Source organism: Lactuca virosa, chromosome 8 (genome assembly GCF_052849685.1).
Source record: "Lactuca virosa cultivar CGN04683 chromosome 8, Lactuca_virosa_CGN04683_v6, whole genome shotgun sequence".
In the NCBI taxonomy this organism is placed as follows: Eukaryota; Viridiplantae; Streptophyta; class Magnoliopsida; order Asterales; family Asteraceae; genus Lactuca; species Lactuca virosa.
In genome coordinates, this window is record NC_136433.1 from 41,832,639 (window position 1) to 41,849,858 (window position 17,220).

General features: G+C 37.9%; 1 protein-coding gene across 1 annotated transcript; it reads right to left on the bottom strand.

The window, feature by feature from the left end:
- Positions 1 to 11,422: 11,422 nt before the first annotated feature.
- Positions 11,423 to 15,354, bottom strand: LOC145132729 (uncharacterized). Its single transcript, XM_079067622.1, has 9 exons — positions 14,888 to 15,354; positions 14,085 to 14,127; positions 13,901 to 13,979; positions 13,756 to 13,801; positions 13,568 to 13,666; positions 13,289 to 13,357; positions 12,886 to 13,204; positions 12,652 to 12,806; positions 11,423 to 12,031 (listed from the first exon to the last, which is right to left on the bottom strand). Exons 1-9 carry the CDS (start codon positions 15,344 to 15,346, stop codon positions 11,588 to 11,590), a joined length of 1,713 nt encoding a protein of 570 aa, XP_078923748.1. The 5' UTR covers positions 15,347 to 15,354; the 3' UTR covers positions 11,423 to 11,587.
- Between the last annotated feature and the right edge of the window lie 1,866 nt (positions 15,355 to 17,220).

Sequence of the window (17,220 nt, forward strand, 5' to 3'; positions counted from 1 at the left end):
CATATTCTTTGTTCTCATACCGAGTGACCATCCTGATGTTTCTGATCCAATCTGTAAAGTTGGACCCATCAAAGATGACTCTCCCACAAAGATTCATGAGAGAGAAGGAGCTAGTAGGGTTTGAGCCAGAAGCATTGTTATTGGAAGACATCTGAAAAGAAGAGGGAATAGATTAGATTAGATATAGAGATAGTCCTTAACAAAACACCCAAATGTAATATTAAGGCTAGGACCCAACACAATATTTTATAACTTAGAAGAGGGATGCCGTAATCTAAGCTATAAGATATTTGAAGGTAGGTGAATGACGATTCACCAATTTCCACCATGAAAAACGAAATATTTAATTAGGTTTTAATTGGTTTAGAAACTCCTAGATTCTTTGAGATTCATTGAACTTTCTTCAATGGCATGTTTCAATCTCGAGTGTGCCCTTCAAGTTTTGTGACTGGGATGTCGAGGATCACAAAACAAGGTGTGAAGTAACCATGCAAATTACTTGGTACCCTTAATGTATTACCCCTCAATCGATGTGCCGGTTAACCACACACGCTCCATCGATACTATGATAAACATTAAGTCACCCTTTACCTACCTTGATAAGTTCAAGTTAGTGTACCGGTTAACCACACACGCTCCACTAACGACTTAAATAAAGTGTAAAGTGTAATTTCATGGATTAGCACCTTATTCACATTTTCCTAAAATAACTAAGATTGGGAATTCAATAAAGTTTAGTTACTTTAGTATTATCATTATACTTTTAATGAGAATTTATAAGTCCTTGTCCTACCCGTTCGGATAACGACCCTCCACCGATCAAGGAAGCGGTGGGTGAGAGTGGACAACCATTAAGTTGCCATTTTATAGGCAACAACCTTATACCCCCCTTATAGACCGGCTTCGTGAATGAGGCGTACTAGCGGTAAGACGATTTGATCTTATACATATATAAATATTATTAAACTTATAATATTATAAAGTATAAGGGTTGAATTTTAACTTTTAAAATTCTAGGGGTTGGAACTAAAGTTTTTAATATGACTTTACATGTTCCAAAACTTGAGGGCAAGTTTTGTAAACTTTCAAAACTTTTCATTTCTCATAACTTATGAGTTAATGGTTATTAAAAATGAAGACTCTTCATTTTTTGTAACCTATGTGTTCTTTTAATGGTTATTTATAAATGTGACTTTTGGTTATCCATAACTTAAGAACTAGTTATGGACTCCATTAAAACACATAAAGATCAATAATTAATCTAATCAATTATTAGCACATAATTTCTATGATCTTCTAAACTCATATGTTTATGAATGTTCATATAAAAAATTTCAAGAATCGTAAGTACATATACAAAACTTGAAATTTTGATACGAGCTTTTGAACAAAACTTCGATTTTCAAGTTTTTTTTTTTTTTTTTTTTTTTTTTTTTTTGCATCAAGTATCAAATAAACAAACATGGCTCTGATACCACTGATGGGTTTTGAGCATTCTAACACTCCTATGGTGTACATGCAACCCTAGAACCTTGGATATATGTTTGACTATGATACATGCAAATAATTATTTTTCCAAGGTTCTTATCCTATCTAGCATGGCATGGGGAACTTAAATCAAATAAAACTAGTAGAATTACTTACCTTGTAGTAGTAGTTGATTGCTTGGAGTTTGAGAGCCTAGCACCAATAATGTGGATGCCTCAAATGGAAGTCACAAATCACCACAAACTTGGAAACTTGAGAGAATAGTCACAAACTTCTTGAAATCGGCCCTCTTGGTTTACATACATCAACTAGTGCAATTTCAAGAACCAAAGCCTCCTTTATATAGTGTGGTGGATTAGGGTTACATCCATGTAAACCCTAATACCCATGTCTTTTCATTTCCATGAGATCCATGGGTTAAAGCTCCATGGAGTATCCATGGACTTTCCATGCAAGCCTAGCCCATTCCAAATAAGCATTAGCCCACACTATATAAATACAAGAGCCCATATTTAATTAGTCATACTTTTGATCTCTAAATTAATTCTAAATTAATTATAGATCAACACTAATTAAATAATATGATTTTATATTAATATATTAGAACTTATAATATATTAATAAATCATAACTTATACTATTCTCAAAAGATTATCCGTAAATTGTTCGGGTGAAGTGCAACCCAAATGTACCATGCCGGGTCGGGTCAAGTACATACCAAATATAGTTATGGACTTAGACACTATCTCCAACATGATCTGATTTGCTTTCAGTTCAATCAGAGGGGCCAAAAGAAGGCCCATTGTCCTAGTTTAGTTGCGGCAGGACCGGTGTCAGCGCCCGCACCTGTGACATTGAGGATTACTGACGGACGTCAGGGTTGGGAAGATCCGTCAGCGGCAAAGAGCAGGGTGTTCCAGCTGACTGTGGAGTAGGCGCGTGCAGCTCCTGACATTGTGACGGGTATGTATCTTCTCCTTATCTCCTTATTTATATCGAATTGTTGCTTATGTTTATGTGTTTTATTTTAGGATCGTTCCTCGTGAACTGTATCTCTGCCTTGGTATTATTTGATTCTGGGGCTACCCGATCCTTTGTATCGCTCACGCTTAGCAAGCGATTTTCTGGGGCTCCAGGGGTGCTGGACTGTCCTCTTGATGTTGAGATTGCGGATGATTGGACCGTTCGGGTTGTGAGGGTTCATCGGGGGTGTACTCTTCAGTTGTTTGATGAGTAGTATTTGGTGGATTTAGTCCTCATTCCCCTGCGAGGGAATAAGGTTATCGTGGGCATGGGTTGGTTGAGCCCTAATGGGGCAGTGATCGACTGCGAGCAGCAGCTAGTTCGGATTTGGACCCCAAGTGGGGGAGGGTTGGTGATTCAGGGCGAGAGACCGCAACATGGGCCGATCTTGTGTTCAGCAACGAGGACTAGGCGTTACCTTCATCAGGGTTGCGTGGGTTATGTCGCCTATGTTATGGATACCCGAGATAAGGGTAAGGCGACCATGGATGATGAGTCGATCGTACGTGAGTATCCGGACGTGTTCCCGGAGGATTTGCTAAGGGTACCTCCGGAGAGGCAGGTGGAGTTCAAGATTGACCTAGTTCGAGGTGCGGATCCGATAGCCAAGACACCAAATCGGTTGGCTCCTCCCGAGATGCAGGAGTTGTCTACACAGCTATAGGAGCTTTTAGACAAGGGATTTATCAGTCCGAGCAGTTCGCCTTGGGGAGCCCCGATTCTGTTTGTGAAGATGAAGGACGGGTCTCCAAGATTGATGATCTTTTTTATCAGCTTCAGGGTGCATCTTGGTTCTCCAAGATAGATCTGCGATCGGGTTATCACCAGATGCGAGTCAGGGTTGACGATGTGCAGAAGACAACTTTTCGGACTCGTTATGGTCATTACGAGTTTGTGGTGATGCCGATTGGGCTCACCAATGCTCCTATCGCGTTCATGGACCTCATGAACCGGGTGTACAGACCGATGTTGGACCGGTCTGTGATAGTCTTTATCGATGATATTTTGGTTTATTCCAAGACTCAGGAGCAGCACGAGGAGCACCTGAGGGAAGTGCTAGAGACATCGAGGAGGGAGAGACTTTTGCAAATTTCTCCAAGTGCGAGTTTTGGTTGTGCGAGGTGCAGTTTTTGGGGGACCTTATCAATCAGAAGGGTATTCTGGTCGATGCGGCCAAGGTGGAGGCCGTGATACAGTGGGAGGTTCCGAAGTTTCCATTTGAGATTCGTAGTTTTCTTGGTTTGGCGAGTTATTATCGGATATTCATCCAGGATTTCTCTAAGATTGTTGTTCCATTGACCCGACTGGCCAAGAAGTCGGTGACATTTCGCTGGGGGCCTGAGCAGCAGGCAGCTTTCGAGACTCTTAGGCAGCGGTTGTGCGAGGCACCTATTCTGACCTTGCCGGAGGGTGTCGATGATTTTGTGGTTTATTGTGATGCTTCGATAACAGGTTTGGGCACAGTATTGATGCAGCGGGGTCGCGTGATTGCTTACGATTCGAGGCAGCTGAAGCCTCATGAGGCGAACTACCCGACGCACAGTTTGGATTTGGGGGCCGTTGTTTTCTCCTTCAAGATTTGGTGGCGTTACCTCTATGGGGTTCGTTGTACCATTTACACGGATAACAAGAGCCTGAGGTATCTGATGGATCAGCCGAATTTGAACATGAGGCAGCGTCGTTGGTTGGATGTAGTAAAGGATTATGACTGTGAGATCCTTTACCACCCGGGAAAGGCCAATGTAGTGGTCGATGCCCTCAGCCGCAAGGCGGTCGCGGCTCCGATCAGGGATATATGTTTGAGGATGACACTGATTACTCCATTGCTGGAGCGGATCCGCGAGGCTCAGGTCGAGGCTATGAAGGACGAGCACCGGAAGAGTGAGCGCATTGTGGGTTAGGTGGCTTCCTTTGATTATGATAGTCGTGGATTATTGACCTTGCATCGGAGAGTCTGGTTTCCTTACTTGGGAAGGCGTACGCCAGATGCTGATGGAGGAGGCCCACAAGTCGAGGTTCTCCATCCATCCTGGGGCGACGAAGATGTTTAGGGATCTTCGTCCTGATTGCTGGTGGCCCTGCATGAAGAGGGACGTGGCATGGTACGTGGAACGGTGCTTGACCTGCAGGAAGGTCAAGACCGAACATCAGGGACCTCACGGCAAGATGCAGCCGTTGGAGATCCCAGTGTGGAAATGAGAGGACATCACAATGGATTTTATCACAAAGCTTCCCAGGACCGCACGTGGAGTGGATTCTATTTGGTTCATCGTGGATCGGTTGACCAAGAGCGCGTATTTCATCCCGATCCAAGAGAGTATATATGCTGAGAAGCCAGCCGAGATTTATGTTCGCGAGGTCGTGGTACGTCATGGGATGTCGGTTTCGGTGGTGTCAGACTGAGATGTTCGTTTCACTTCCAGATTTTGGAAGCGATTTCATGACGAGATGGGTACTCGTCTCCATTTCAATATAACCTTTCATCCTCAGACTGATGGACAGAGTAAGCGGACGATCCAGAATCTTGAGGATATGCTACGCGCGTGTGTATTGGACTTCGTTGGGATTTAGGATACGTATCTTCCGTTAGCGGAATTTTCGTATAACAACAACTATCACGCTAACATTGATCGACCTCCTTTCGAGATGCTCTACGGGAGGAAATGCATAACCCCGATTTGTTGGGGCGAGGTCGGTCAGCGAGTCATGGGGAGTACTGAAGTGGTACTCAAGACTACCGAGTTGATCCAACAGGTCTGGAGCAAGCTCCAGACAGCTTAGAGTCGGCATAAGAGCTATGCCGACAAGCGCTGGTCAGACTTAGAGTTTTAGGTGAGAGATATGGTTCTCCTGAAGGTGTCACTTTGGAAATGTGTCATCCGGTTTAGGAAGCGGGGAAAGATGGGTCCCAGGTACATCGGTCCGTTCAGGATTTTGGCTCGGGTGGGTCGGGTTGCGTATCGACTAGATCTACCAGCCGAGCTTAGTCAGATCCAAAGTACGTTTCATGTCTCCCAGCCGTGGAAGTGTTTGGTGTATGATTCCGCAGTTGTTTCCTTGGAGGATATTCAGGTGGATGACCGTCTGAACTACGTTGAGAGGCCAGTGGCGATATTAGACCGGAAGACAAAAAACTTGAGGTACAAGGTTGTGCAGTTAGTGAAGGTGCAGTGGTTGCACCGCAAGGAGTCGGAGTGGACATGGGAGACAGAGGAGGAGATGGGGGAGCATTACCTAGGATTTTTTGGGGCAGCGGACTTCGAGGACGAAGTCTGAGACAAGTGGGGGAGAATTGTAACGCCTGGTTTCTGGTATGTATTCTAACCTTCAAATGATTGGATTTTACAGAAGAACTCGACGAGTTGGATGCCCCAAACTCGTCGTGTTGGAACGTTGTTGGGCCCCGTAATTAAGTGACCAACTCGACGAGTTGGCGGCAAGAAATGAAACCCTAATTTTGGGGTTTTGCACCCTATTTAAACACCTTAACCCTGGGTGTTTGCCTCATTTTCGAGCCTCCATTGTCCCTTAACCTAATCTCGAAACCCTAAGGCATTTTTTAGTGTTGTGAGCCCATTTTGAGTGCATTTTGGTGTGTTTGAAGCTCTTGGAAGGAAGAGGAGCTTGGTGCAAGTTGGTGATTCAAGAGGGAGCTTCAAGATCTCGATTCCTTGCTTCAATTCAAGCACATTTCTGGTAAAAAGTCTCAACCTTGCTTAGTTTATGCTTAGATCTCCTTCTTAGGGTTATTTTGCATGTCTTAGTCAAGATGGAGTGTGTGATGGGAGTTGGACGTCCCACTGAGGCAAAACCCTTCAGATCTAGGGTTCTAAGGAGCTCTTGTGGCATAAAGGTGCCAGCTTTATGGTCTTAAGGGCTCCATGCATCCATTAAGCCCTTATTATGGTCTCTTTTAAGCTTTTAAGCTTCCTCTATCCTTGCATGTGATTAAAGTTGGAAACTTTACGTGACCTCTCAGCCTTTAAGGTCCAGATCTGCATCCATGAGCTCTATCTTGGAGATTTGGTGATTATTGATTAAGCCCTTAGCCTCTTAAGATAAGGGTTTGAGTTTAAGGGTAAAGTTGGAAACTTTACCCTTCTAGACGTATTTTCAGTTGAGATTTGATTGGGAGAACCTTAGTTTTGAGATTAACGACTTATTGGGTTAAGGGGTCTTGTTGACTGAAGAACTCGGCGAGTTCATGGGTGAACTCGGCGAGTTGGATGGGTTTTTCCTGACTCTGCTGAAAAAGGGGAAACTCGACGAGTCTATGGATGAACTCGGCGAGTTGGATCGACTTTTCACGATTCTGTGGTTTGATGTGTAACTCGGCGAGTTGATTCAACTCGGATCGTTGAATTTGACTTTGACTTTGATCAAGGTTAATTTTAAAGGGATTTCGTTTTATTTAGGGGTTGAGTGAGCTGATTTCCGGAGCCAGTGACTTATTCAGCTATCATCCGACATTTGAGGTGAGTTTCCTTACCGGACTTAGCGGGTCGAAGGCACCAAGGTCCGCCCATGTTTATATTATGTTGTTAGTGTGCTAGTTGTCTCCGTGACTCTTACATGTGTTGTGGCTATATGTTTTTCGGGTTAAGGCCCGATGTCAGGCGGGGCCCGATGGATATCTGTATGCTATGTATCTCTGTGATGACTGCATGTGTATGTGTTTATTTTGATATATGTTATTATATGTTGGGCGGGGCCCGTTTTACCGATATCAGCTCAATGTCGTGCGGGGCCCGATGACGGGCAAGGCCCACTATATGTTTATTGTATGTTTGGTATGTGGTATTTTAGGAGAACTCACTAAGCTTTGTGCTTTCGGTTTTAGTTTATGTTTCAGGTACTTCTGGTTCCAAGGGGAAGAGCTCGGGATCACTGCATTGCACACACCGTTAAGATTTCCGCTTATGATGTTTACTCTAATGTATGTCAAATGATACTTGGAGTTTTGTTTAAATGTTTGAATGTTATTGGAAAATACTCTTTTATTTATTATTAAAAACAAAATTTTTGGGACCATATTTTTGAATGTTACACTGACGTACTTCGTCGGCCAGGGCGGAAAGGATGCTCATGGGAAATTGATTATGGACATGCGTGAGAGTGGCGAGGTTCATATCGATCATCTAGCCAATGATGATTTTGAGACAATGAAAAATATCGGGATTGTTTTGCTTTAGATTGAAATTCCTGATTTGATCAACATTCAAGTTGCAAAGGTGATAGACTTCTTAATTCATAATTCAAGAAAACATGTTGAATTATCATTCATCATCTATATTATGCTTTACGATTACAGGCTACAAGAAATTCAGGTGTTTCTATGATTCTTGAAGTGGGAGCAATGGAAACCAAGTGAAGGTTTGTTTCAGGAACGATATTAGCTACAATAGTTCCAAATGCTCTGATTTCATCCATGGCTAAGAACAATTAAATCAATGCATAGAAGGTGGTCGACAGAATGCTTGAAAGAATAATTTTGCCTACATCAAACCTCTTAAGTGTTAATCCCATTTATCAGACATACATCACCACATTTGATCGGGTTACCCGGTATCAAGTTAAAAAGGGACCTTTTAAAACGGTAAATTCGGACTTCATTCCCTTAATGTGCAAAACAAATAATTGAGTGGCCTTTTAAAACAAACGTGACAAGTTCGTTGGGTTAAAATGGCATTTTCCCAATGTACAATAGTAAACTTTATTCTTTTACTGAATAAATTAATACAAAAACTATTTTCTGCAAAATATAAGAATACAAATACCATTTTTATAACTTTACTATTACAAGGGGACACATCACACATAGACCATTTTATAATTTTTTATATTTCATGTAAATGTAAGGATATATATATATATATATATATATATATATATATATATATATATATATATAGGTAATTCTTGTAATTTTACTATTACACACAGACCATTTTTATAATTTTGTCTATTTCTATAACATCCCAAAAATCAAAAGTAAAATTTTCATTTTTCAAAAAAACCAAAAACCATAAATGTTTACAAAACATAGTTTCTAAAGGTCAAAATCACAAATCAGAGTATCCCAAAATCGAATCTCATAAAATCTGAAGGATGTGCATGATCAAGCCTTCGCCTTGCCCCAGTCACCAAAAGTACCTGAAACATAACACTTAAATTGTAAGCCAAAGTTTAGTGAGTGCCCCCAAAGTACCACCCACAACCAAACAAATATACATATTGCCTGCTGGGTCCACAGTCTCCCGACTGGATTACCCTGGCCCACAATCTCCCAATTGGATTGCCACTCTAGCCCACAATCTCCCGATTGAATTGCAACTTTGGCCCACAATCTCCCGATTGGATTGCCACTGGCCCACAATCTCCTGATTGGATTGCCTAGGTTTGTTGGCCGACAGAAAAAAGCAGTGCAACCTCAACCCACCCACACTATGTCGACATATGTAACAGATAACATATAGCAAGCAAATACAGGTAATCATACAGATCTGCCAATCTAACATATAATCAACATAGCATCATCCTATATACCAGGATACATAACCTAGTGGGCCGACATTAGTGCCTCCGACCCATGAGTACAGTTAGGAGAAACTCACCTCACAGTCTGAAATGTAGCCGAACAAATCACAACTCCAACTGTTGACTTTACATGTCACTTATACAACAAACAATGACCTAATCTCAAACTCCTGCTCAAAATACCCCTAAGTCAAACTTGGTCAAACCCTAGGTCAAAGGTCAAAAGTCAAAAAGTCAACGACGTCTACATAGACTGAGTACGCTCAGCGTACTCAGCCACTACCCCAACGTAGTGCACCCTTGCCCAGATTACGGGGCATCAACGCCCAACGTACTCGACTGATCTTCTTTTTCTCTATTAAGTGCTTATTTCATTAAGATGTCACGTCTAAAGCTCAGATCTAGTTCCAAATAACATTCTAAGTCAATAAGTTTCCAACTTTATGACTTTCCAAGGCTAGAATGAGTCCAACAACCAAACCCTAACTTAATACACAAACTAAAACCTCATATCTCATGCATAAAGACAGGAAAGTGACCAAGATCACATTTTTATGGTTCTATGCACCTAAAAACATCTGGAATGACAGTTCTTATGGGTTAGAGTAAGCCACACTCATGAACACCAAGATTATGGGACTAAAAAGCATAAAAAGTTAAGAACTAGAAAGATCCAAAGAAAACATGCATCAATATCCAAACTTTATACCTCCAAAGTACTTCTGGATCTAGGTTGCGTTGAGCTTCCAAGATGATTCCACTATCTTCTCCTTCCTTCAAGAACACAAAACACACACTCTCAAGCTCAAAATGCTCGCACAATGGATTAGGGTTAGCAATGGATGATTTGGGAGATGGAGGTTGATGAGGGAGAAGGTCTTGAGGAGTTAATGATGCTTAAATAGGGCTTAAACCCTAAAAATTAGGGTTTGACCCCCAGCCACGTACGTCCGGCGTACGCTTGTGTACGTCCAACGTACTAACATGAAGGAGCGACTTCATTAAACAAGCTACGGGACCAATATGCAAGAAAATTCTACTTTGGGTCAAAAATATAAATTTACCTAAACAATGAATGTTACAACTTCATGTCAATGTAAGGACACATAGACCATTTTTATAATTTTACTATTATACATTGACCATTGATTTAATTCTTACATTAGAGAGTTGTATGTTTATGTGTCCTTAAGAACAACAGTACACAACATTTGCTAAATGTGTTATATTATTTGATATAATAAAAAATGGAAGATGAAAACGATACAAAATACATATCCAACATGTTTTCTAATTTTGTAAAATGAAAAACGAAAATTTAATCGGTTTTAACCAAACATGTTTTCTAAAATATTCTACTAAAAACTGAAAATGAAAACTCCATTATTTTTCTAGAAAAAAATTTATAAGAAACTATAAATAAATAAATAATGAGCTAAGTCTTCATAAATCAACAAAAAAAAAACTACTTTTCAAATATGGTATGTCACTGGCACGCGAGTGCCATATAACATGACTGTAACCTGTAAAAATGGTGAAATTATCAAAAAAAAAAAATCGATAAAACGATGGATTATTTAAAAAATAACATGTGAATATCAAAATCAGAAAAGAAAAAAGAAATAAAAAATGTAGTAGTAATTTTTTGCGACATTTGCCCTGTATGTAAACACCGTATCCGTATGCCTCACTCTAAATATATAAACACCACATGATTTTGTTAAATGTTCTTACGGTGACATGAAAGAAGATAAAACAAGAGTATGATTACACGCTCCAAAAAAGATTTGATAATCCAATTGTCAAAATCGAACTTACTATAAAGATTTTCTTTTTCTTTTTTATATATATATAAAAAAAAAGAGTATATTACACGAATGGTCCCTATGGTTTGGGGTAATTTGTATATTTGGTCCCTAACTTATTTTTTTAACTCGGAAGGTCCCTATACTTTGTTTTTGTTGTGCACTTAGTCCCTGTCAGACCTAAAAAGACTATTTTGCCATTGATTTTTTTATTTATTTAAATAAAGTGGGGTAGATAAGGTAAGGTAATGTGGAAGTGGGGTTGGGGTGTGTTTATTTAAATAAATTAAAAAATCAAGGACAAAATAGTCTTTTTTAGGTAAGACAGGGACCAAGCACGCAACAAAAACAAACAATAGGGACCTTCCGAGTTAAAAAAGTAAGTTAGGGACCAAACGTGCAAATTACCCCAAAGCATAAGGACCATTCGTGTAATTTACTCTAAAAAAAATCCATTACATCGCGTACCTTTTAACACATGAATTAAACAAACTCCCTAAATCATTTTATAATAAATAAAACCCACCCACAAAATTACGTTAGATTATAAATAAAAGAAAACCAAATAATAACCCAAAAACAATGCCTCTATTTTTATTTCTAATCAGGTCCATCATACTTGGATCAATCTGTACAAAATAGTTTCCTACACTATAAAATCACCTGCTGCATCCACAAGCGGTACCATGTGCAGCAAATGTTGTACATTTGACACCCGCAACTATGGGTCAGGGTCAGAGCTGCAATGCTAAATCCGGTTGTTGCGGTGAACCGATGGATCCAGATGGTCCAACATTTAGGTCCGGTGGAACAGGAACCATAAACTGCCACTTTGTACCTTGTGCATGATTAGTTGTACCTTGAAACGTTATTCCCATTTTGGAAATATTTCTACCATTTTGGGGTATTATAATTTTATCGGTTTTTATGACAGTAGAATCTTCAATTTTAGGCGCTATTGGTCCTGAAGTCGATGGGGTTTCTGGGTTGTCAGTGGGTAATTTGGGGGTATAATTGTAATTTTTGGGTGGAAAAAATGATGTTTCGTTTTCAAATGGCACGCCAGGTGGCAAGGCTTTTTCGATTTTCTTGGAAGCAATTTTCCAGACAATGGGGCCCATATTAGAAGCGAATCGAGCTAGGCTTCTCGCATAACCATGTTCAGCATGAAGACCAACCTAATTACATGAGAGGGGAAGGGTATTTATGACATTTTGGTTGATAATCACCTTTTTTGCTAAGGAATGGAAATATAAAAATAATTCTTAGCTGTTTTTGGAAAATATAAAATATTATTAGGTTGAATAAGTTTGCATTTTTGGTCCCCCCGAGTATAACCGATCTTTTCAATTTTGGTCCCAAAAAAATTTATCTTGCAATTTTGGTCCTTATTTGAGATATTTGTAACATTTTTGGTCCCTGTTTCAAGTTTTATGACTAATTTGGGGTCCAAAATTGCAAAACCAGCTATACTCATAGACCAAAATAGTCATTTTACTTTGAACAAGGACCAAAAATGTTACAAGAACCTCGAATAAGAACCAAAAATTGCAAAAGAAACCAAAATTGGAAAAAACAGCTATACCCAGGGACAAAAAATGTAATTTACTCCATTCCAACAAAGGATGAGAAAGAATCACATTCCATTAGGAATGCTCCATTCCTTTCCTGTGTTGTAAACAGACATTTTTTTTCCATTCCATTCCTTCTTCCAATAGTACATACCTAACACTACCTGATATATTGAACTTGTAGCTGTGTATTAAATAAAATTATGTTAAAATTTAAAACAACTTACAGCTAATAACTGTTTCTTTTCTCCACCAAAGTTGGAAAGCAGAGAATGATTTTGAGCAAAAATAGATGGATGAAACTCCTTGTAAGTATCGCGTCTACTTTCGTCTATAATAAAATGTTTGTTCCCATATTTCATATCTGCCCTCCTAATGTTAGCTGCAAGTTTTATAAAACAAATCATTAAATCCATTTTTTATACTTAAATTAACAAAATTTAAAGATAACTAAAAGAAACCTGGAAACTCTTCATTCCAATCTGATGAGATTTCAGATTGATGTTCACCGTTGCGCGTACGATATGATGGATTATACATCGTGGGCCCACGTCTTAAATTGTAAGGAGTGGACTCATTGTCTACAGGAGTTGCCAGGGTGGCACCTGAGGTGGACTCAAGGACAGGAGGTGTGTCCAATGGGGGTCTGCCAGGTGGCTTTTTCAGGTGCTTGCTTGGAGGCCTGCCTCTTCTCACTACCTTTGGTTGCAGCTCACCACCTTCACCCTCTTGCCTCAGATTTTCAAAATCCCTTTTTGCTAATTCTTGTATAGATCTTGCCTAAAATTAACACAAATTCAAATTTTCACAATATAAATATAAAAATAAATAAATATAGTTCAGAAAGAAGACTAATAAGCATACCTGCCGAAAGAAAATGGTGTCAGATGGGTTATACTGCATTGCGTTTGAACAGATTAAAAAAACATCCGTCTGTAAACACCAAAAGAAAACAAGATTGTTACATTTTTTGTTTAAAATAATACATATATTAAAAGGATAAATTATTTACTACAAAGACATGTAGAAAAGTAAAGAAAAGGGTATAGAAGTCTTTTATCAGTAAACAATACAAGTATGTTGCTATTAAAGACCTCATACCACAAATGCACTTCTCTTAATTATAAACAACCAATGACTAACCTCCAATTCTTCAAGATTTGCATAAAGACCCTTGTTAAGTTTGCTCCTCACAGTGCTAAAATCCATAGGTTGCTCTATAATTTCATGGTAATCAGGAAGCTGAATATAAAAATCAAAAGTTAACATATCAGTTGTGAATTCTAAAGAACTTTCTAAGATCAATAACATAAACTTTCCAAACAAAGCACCTCATCAGGATCAACAGGCTCAGAGAATACTGCATGAGTGTCCTTCCTGTAGATAAATTAAACATACCCAAAGAGCTATCTTAATCGATAAACTGTATAATAAGAATTAAGAAACTAGAGGTGAAAGAAGAAAAGAAGGACATACTTTTGAAGTCTGTCAAGAATGAACACCAACAACTTTTTGTCTGGCAAAGGTGTAGTGGGTCCAGCTTCCGATGGTGATCCTGTCCACATATTAAATGGAAAAAATCAAGAAAAACGAAGACCATAAAAACTAAATGCTGGGAATTTCACAACAAGAAAAGAACAAAAAGGTTTTTGATTAAGACCATGCAGTGTGTGTGTGTCCATCGCTTTCTGAACCTTTCCACCCTACAAGCATAAAATTCACCACCATTGTTAAGCAAAGAAAAATTATCGTAGCTTGATGCACTTGATTAAAGACTCGACAAACACTCACAGTAAAAGGGAAAGTCAAAGTCACAGGGAAGTATTATCAAGCAAGATAAGAGCCAGATGGCAAGTACAGGTGAACTGAAAGAATATCAGAGAACAATAACACCATTAAATAAGAGACAAATTCCAACTTTTTCTGGGGACATGATGGTGGATGAATGTTCTTTTTGTTACACGTAGAATACAGATTGGACAGATTTACAGGAAACAATCAATCAACGATGGATAAAGTAACGAAAGTAACAATTTTAATTTCGGAAGCAGAAACTTTGGAAATTTAAAGGAGAAAAGAAATAAATATAAACACTTTTTACATAGATCCATAGATTTTAATTTATAGTCACTGCACTATTTACTACAAACAAAACTTGACCAAGTCAAAACAAAGACATTCCACACTGTCTTCGGAATTCCGATCTGAGAAGAAAATTAAAAAAGAAAAAAGAAAAAAAGAAGGTCCGGATCACGCGCGAAAATCCCCAAAAAATCAGATTTAAAAACTGCAAAAAATCATATTTCCCTCGATTTTGTCAGTTTCGAAATCCTTATACTTTCGTAAACCTCGTTATTTATTGTTTTCTCTCTGGTCTACTAATTTTCGATTCGGGACAGCAGAATTTACAGCTCAAAAAAGGACCACTAAACCCTAATTTTTTAGGCTTTTATGAAACATTACCTGATGATGAGTGAGGATACCACCAGATCCGGAGTTAATTTTGCGATTGTCAACATCAGCATTCGAATCAGAGCCGCATGATGCCGAATTAATGGATGAAGATCGTACTAAATCAGTTGACAAATGTGGATGTTGATTCAATTGGGGCAAACGAACAACGAGCTTGACTTTCTTCTCTTTCCTCTCATCATCGTCGTCGTCTTCATAGTACTCATCTTCATCAACAGATAGATCATCGGCAGCAGTAACAGAGTTAGGGTTCCGGCGAGCGGATCTCGGTTGTGATTGTTGGTAATTTTGCAATTCTTGTTCCTCTAGTGCTCGCTTTTTTAGATCTACTAACGATGGACGGCCTTTTTTCTTCTTCGTCGGCGTTGCTCCGCCTACTTTACCCATCTTTTTCTCTCTCGCTCTACCTCTGTTTCTCTCTCTACACTTCTCTCTCTCCAAAGCAGGCATTAAACAAAATTTTGTTTTCTTGTTATAATTTTTGTTAAATTTCCTATTTCCCCCTTTAATTTTACAAACTCGACATTTAATGCTCTCTACAAATTAGAATGTAGTTTTAGTATCTCACATGTAAGTGTTAATGGGTTTATAAACCTCACTATGGTCTGTTTTGGTCACCAAAAAGTACATAAATAAATAATTCAATATATCAATTTTCTTGTAACGTTTTCATTTTTTTAGTAACTATTTTAAAATTTAATAACAATTGCACAATGTCTTTATAAGAATGATATTAAGGTTGATTAGCCTCAAACTTATCATGTATAGTTACCTTTGCAAATAGGTATTCCATTTAATGTTATTTAAAAACACATGGTAATATATATTAAATATTAAGGCTTTAACATTATATGGTTTTTAGGCTATGTTTGATATGACTTGGTTATAAGTTATTTTAATTTTTGATTTTTTTTATATTGTTATGTTTGATGAACAAAAGAATAGCTTATGAACTGCTTTTCATATTACTATTTCAACGAATTTATTAAGTTTAATAATTCTCTCAAAAATACTCTTAATTAATTAAAAAAACGCAATCTTCTACATGTATCATTTACATATTTAAGCTAGTTTTACTAGATATCGTTTTTTATCAGTTGGTAGATAATTTTTCAGCTAGCTATCTGTTATATTGCTTAAATCTTCTATAATCCTAATACATGATATGTAGTTGATAAGGCATCCAAAGTTTACGTTCATCATGATACAAAGTTTAATTGATAGATGTATTGACGATTGATTAATATTTAATGATTGCAACCATGTAGTATACACGTAAGCGAATATGAAGAAAACATGTAACATGTAAGGTTTATGTTACAAATAAGTAATGAATTATATGTTTTTTTTAAATGCCGTTTTATGATGTTAAAAATATTTTGTTTGGAAAATATCGTGTTTTAAAGATATTTTGTGAACAAAATGTGTTAGTTGTTTACTTTGTGATAGAATATTTATTATAAACAATAGTATATTGAACATGTTAAACAATTTCTTATCCATCTAGGATATTAACTTGGTAAAAAATAAGGGGTAAAATGTGATTTCTAATAGCTTAGGGTTTACACGACGGGGTGTTGTTGGTATTTAAGGGGCCAAATTGGAAAGTCCGCTTTCTTTTTTGTTTGTACATAATAAGAGTTCAGCCGAACCGAATGTCTGTAGGCGCGTGGGAGTAGGATTCACAAGTCTTGTACCTTCCTCGACGACGTCGTTTGCAACGGATTATTCAACTTGTTCTTGTTTTTTTCCACAAAAGAAATTGTATTTTGAATAGAAAAAACTTAATGTTGTGAAGTGTGAAGTGTCTTTAATCTTTAATAAAATATATATATCTAGGGGCGTTTGGTTTTGGATTATTTACTTGTAATCTTGAATCTATCAGAAGTTTTGAATTGGAACATTTTAGAGTTAAAAGGGAATATATTATGCAATTGTTGTTGGGATTTGAAATGAAATAGATATAAATTCCAAAATTTGTTGAAACATTTAATATGTATATATATGTATTTTATAAAAAAAAAATAAAAATTTTGAATTTTGATAATCTTTTATAATTTTTCAACAAATATATTACTAATGAATTTTGATGCCATATGGCAAGGTTGAAATTGTGATATTTGGTTGCTACACGACTTCTTTTTCAACTAGTTATTAATTGTTTTTATTTTTGTTAGTTTTATTTTATTTTTACTTTCAATTGGTCGTGCCAATTAGCCAACTACTAATAAATATGGTCTCACCAACATCTCTCTAATCTTCATAAACCATATTGTTATTCATCCTCTTCCCCTTATTTTTTCATTTGCTCCGTTAATAACTTC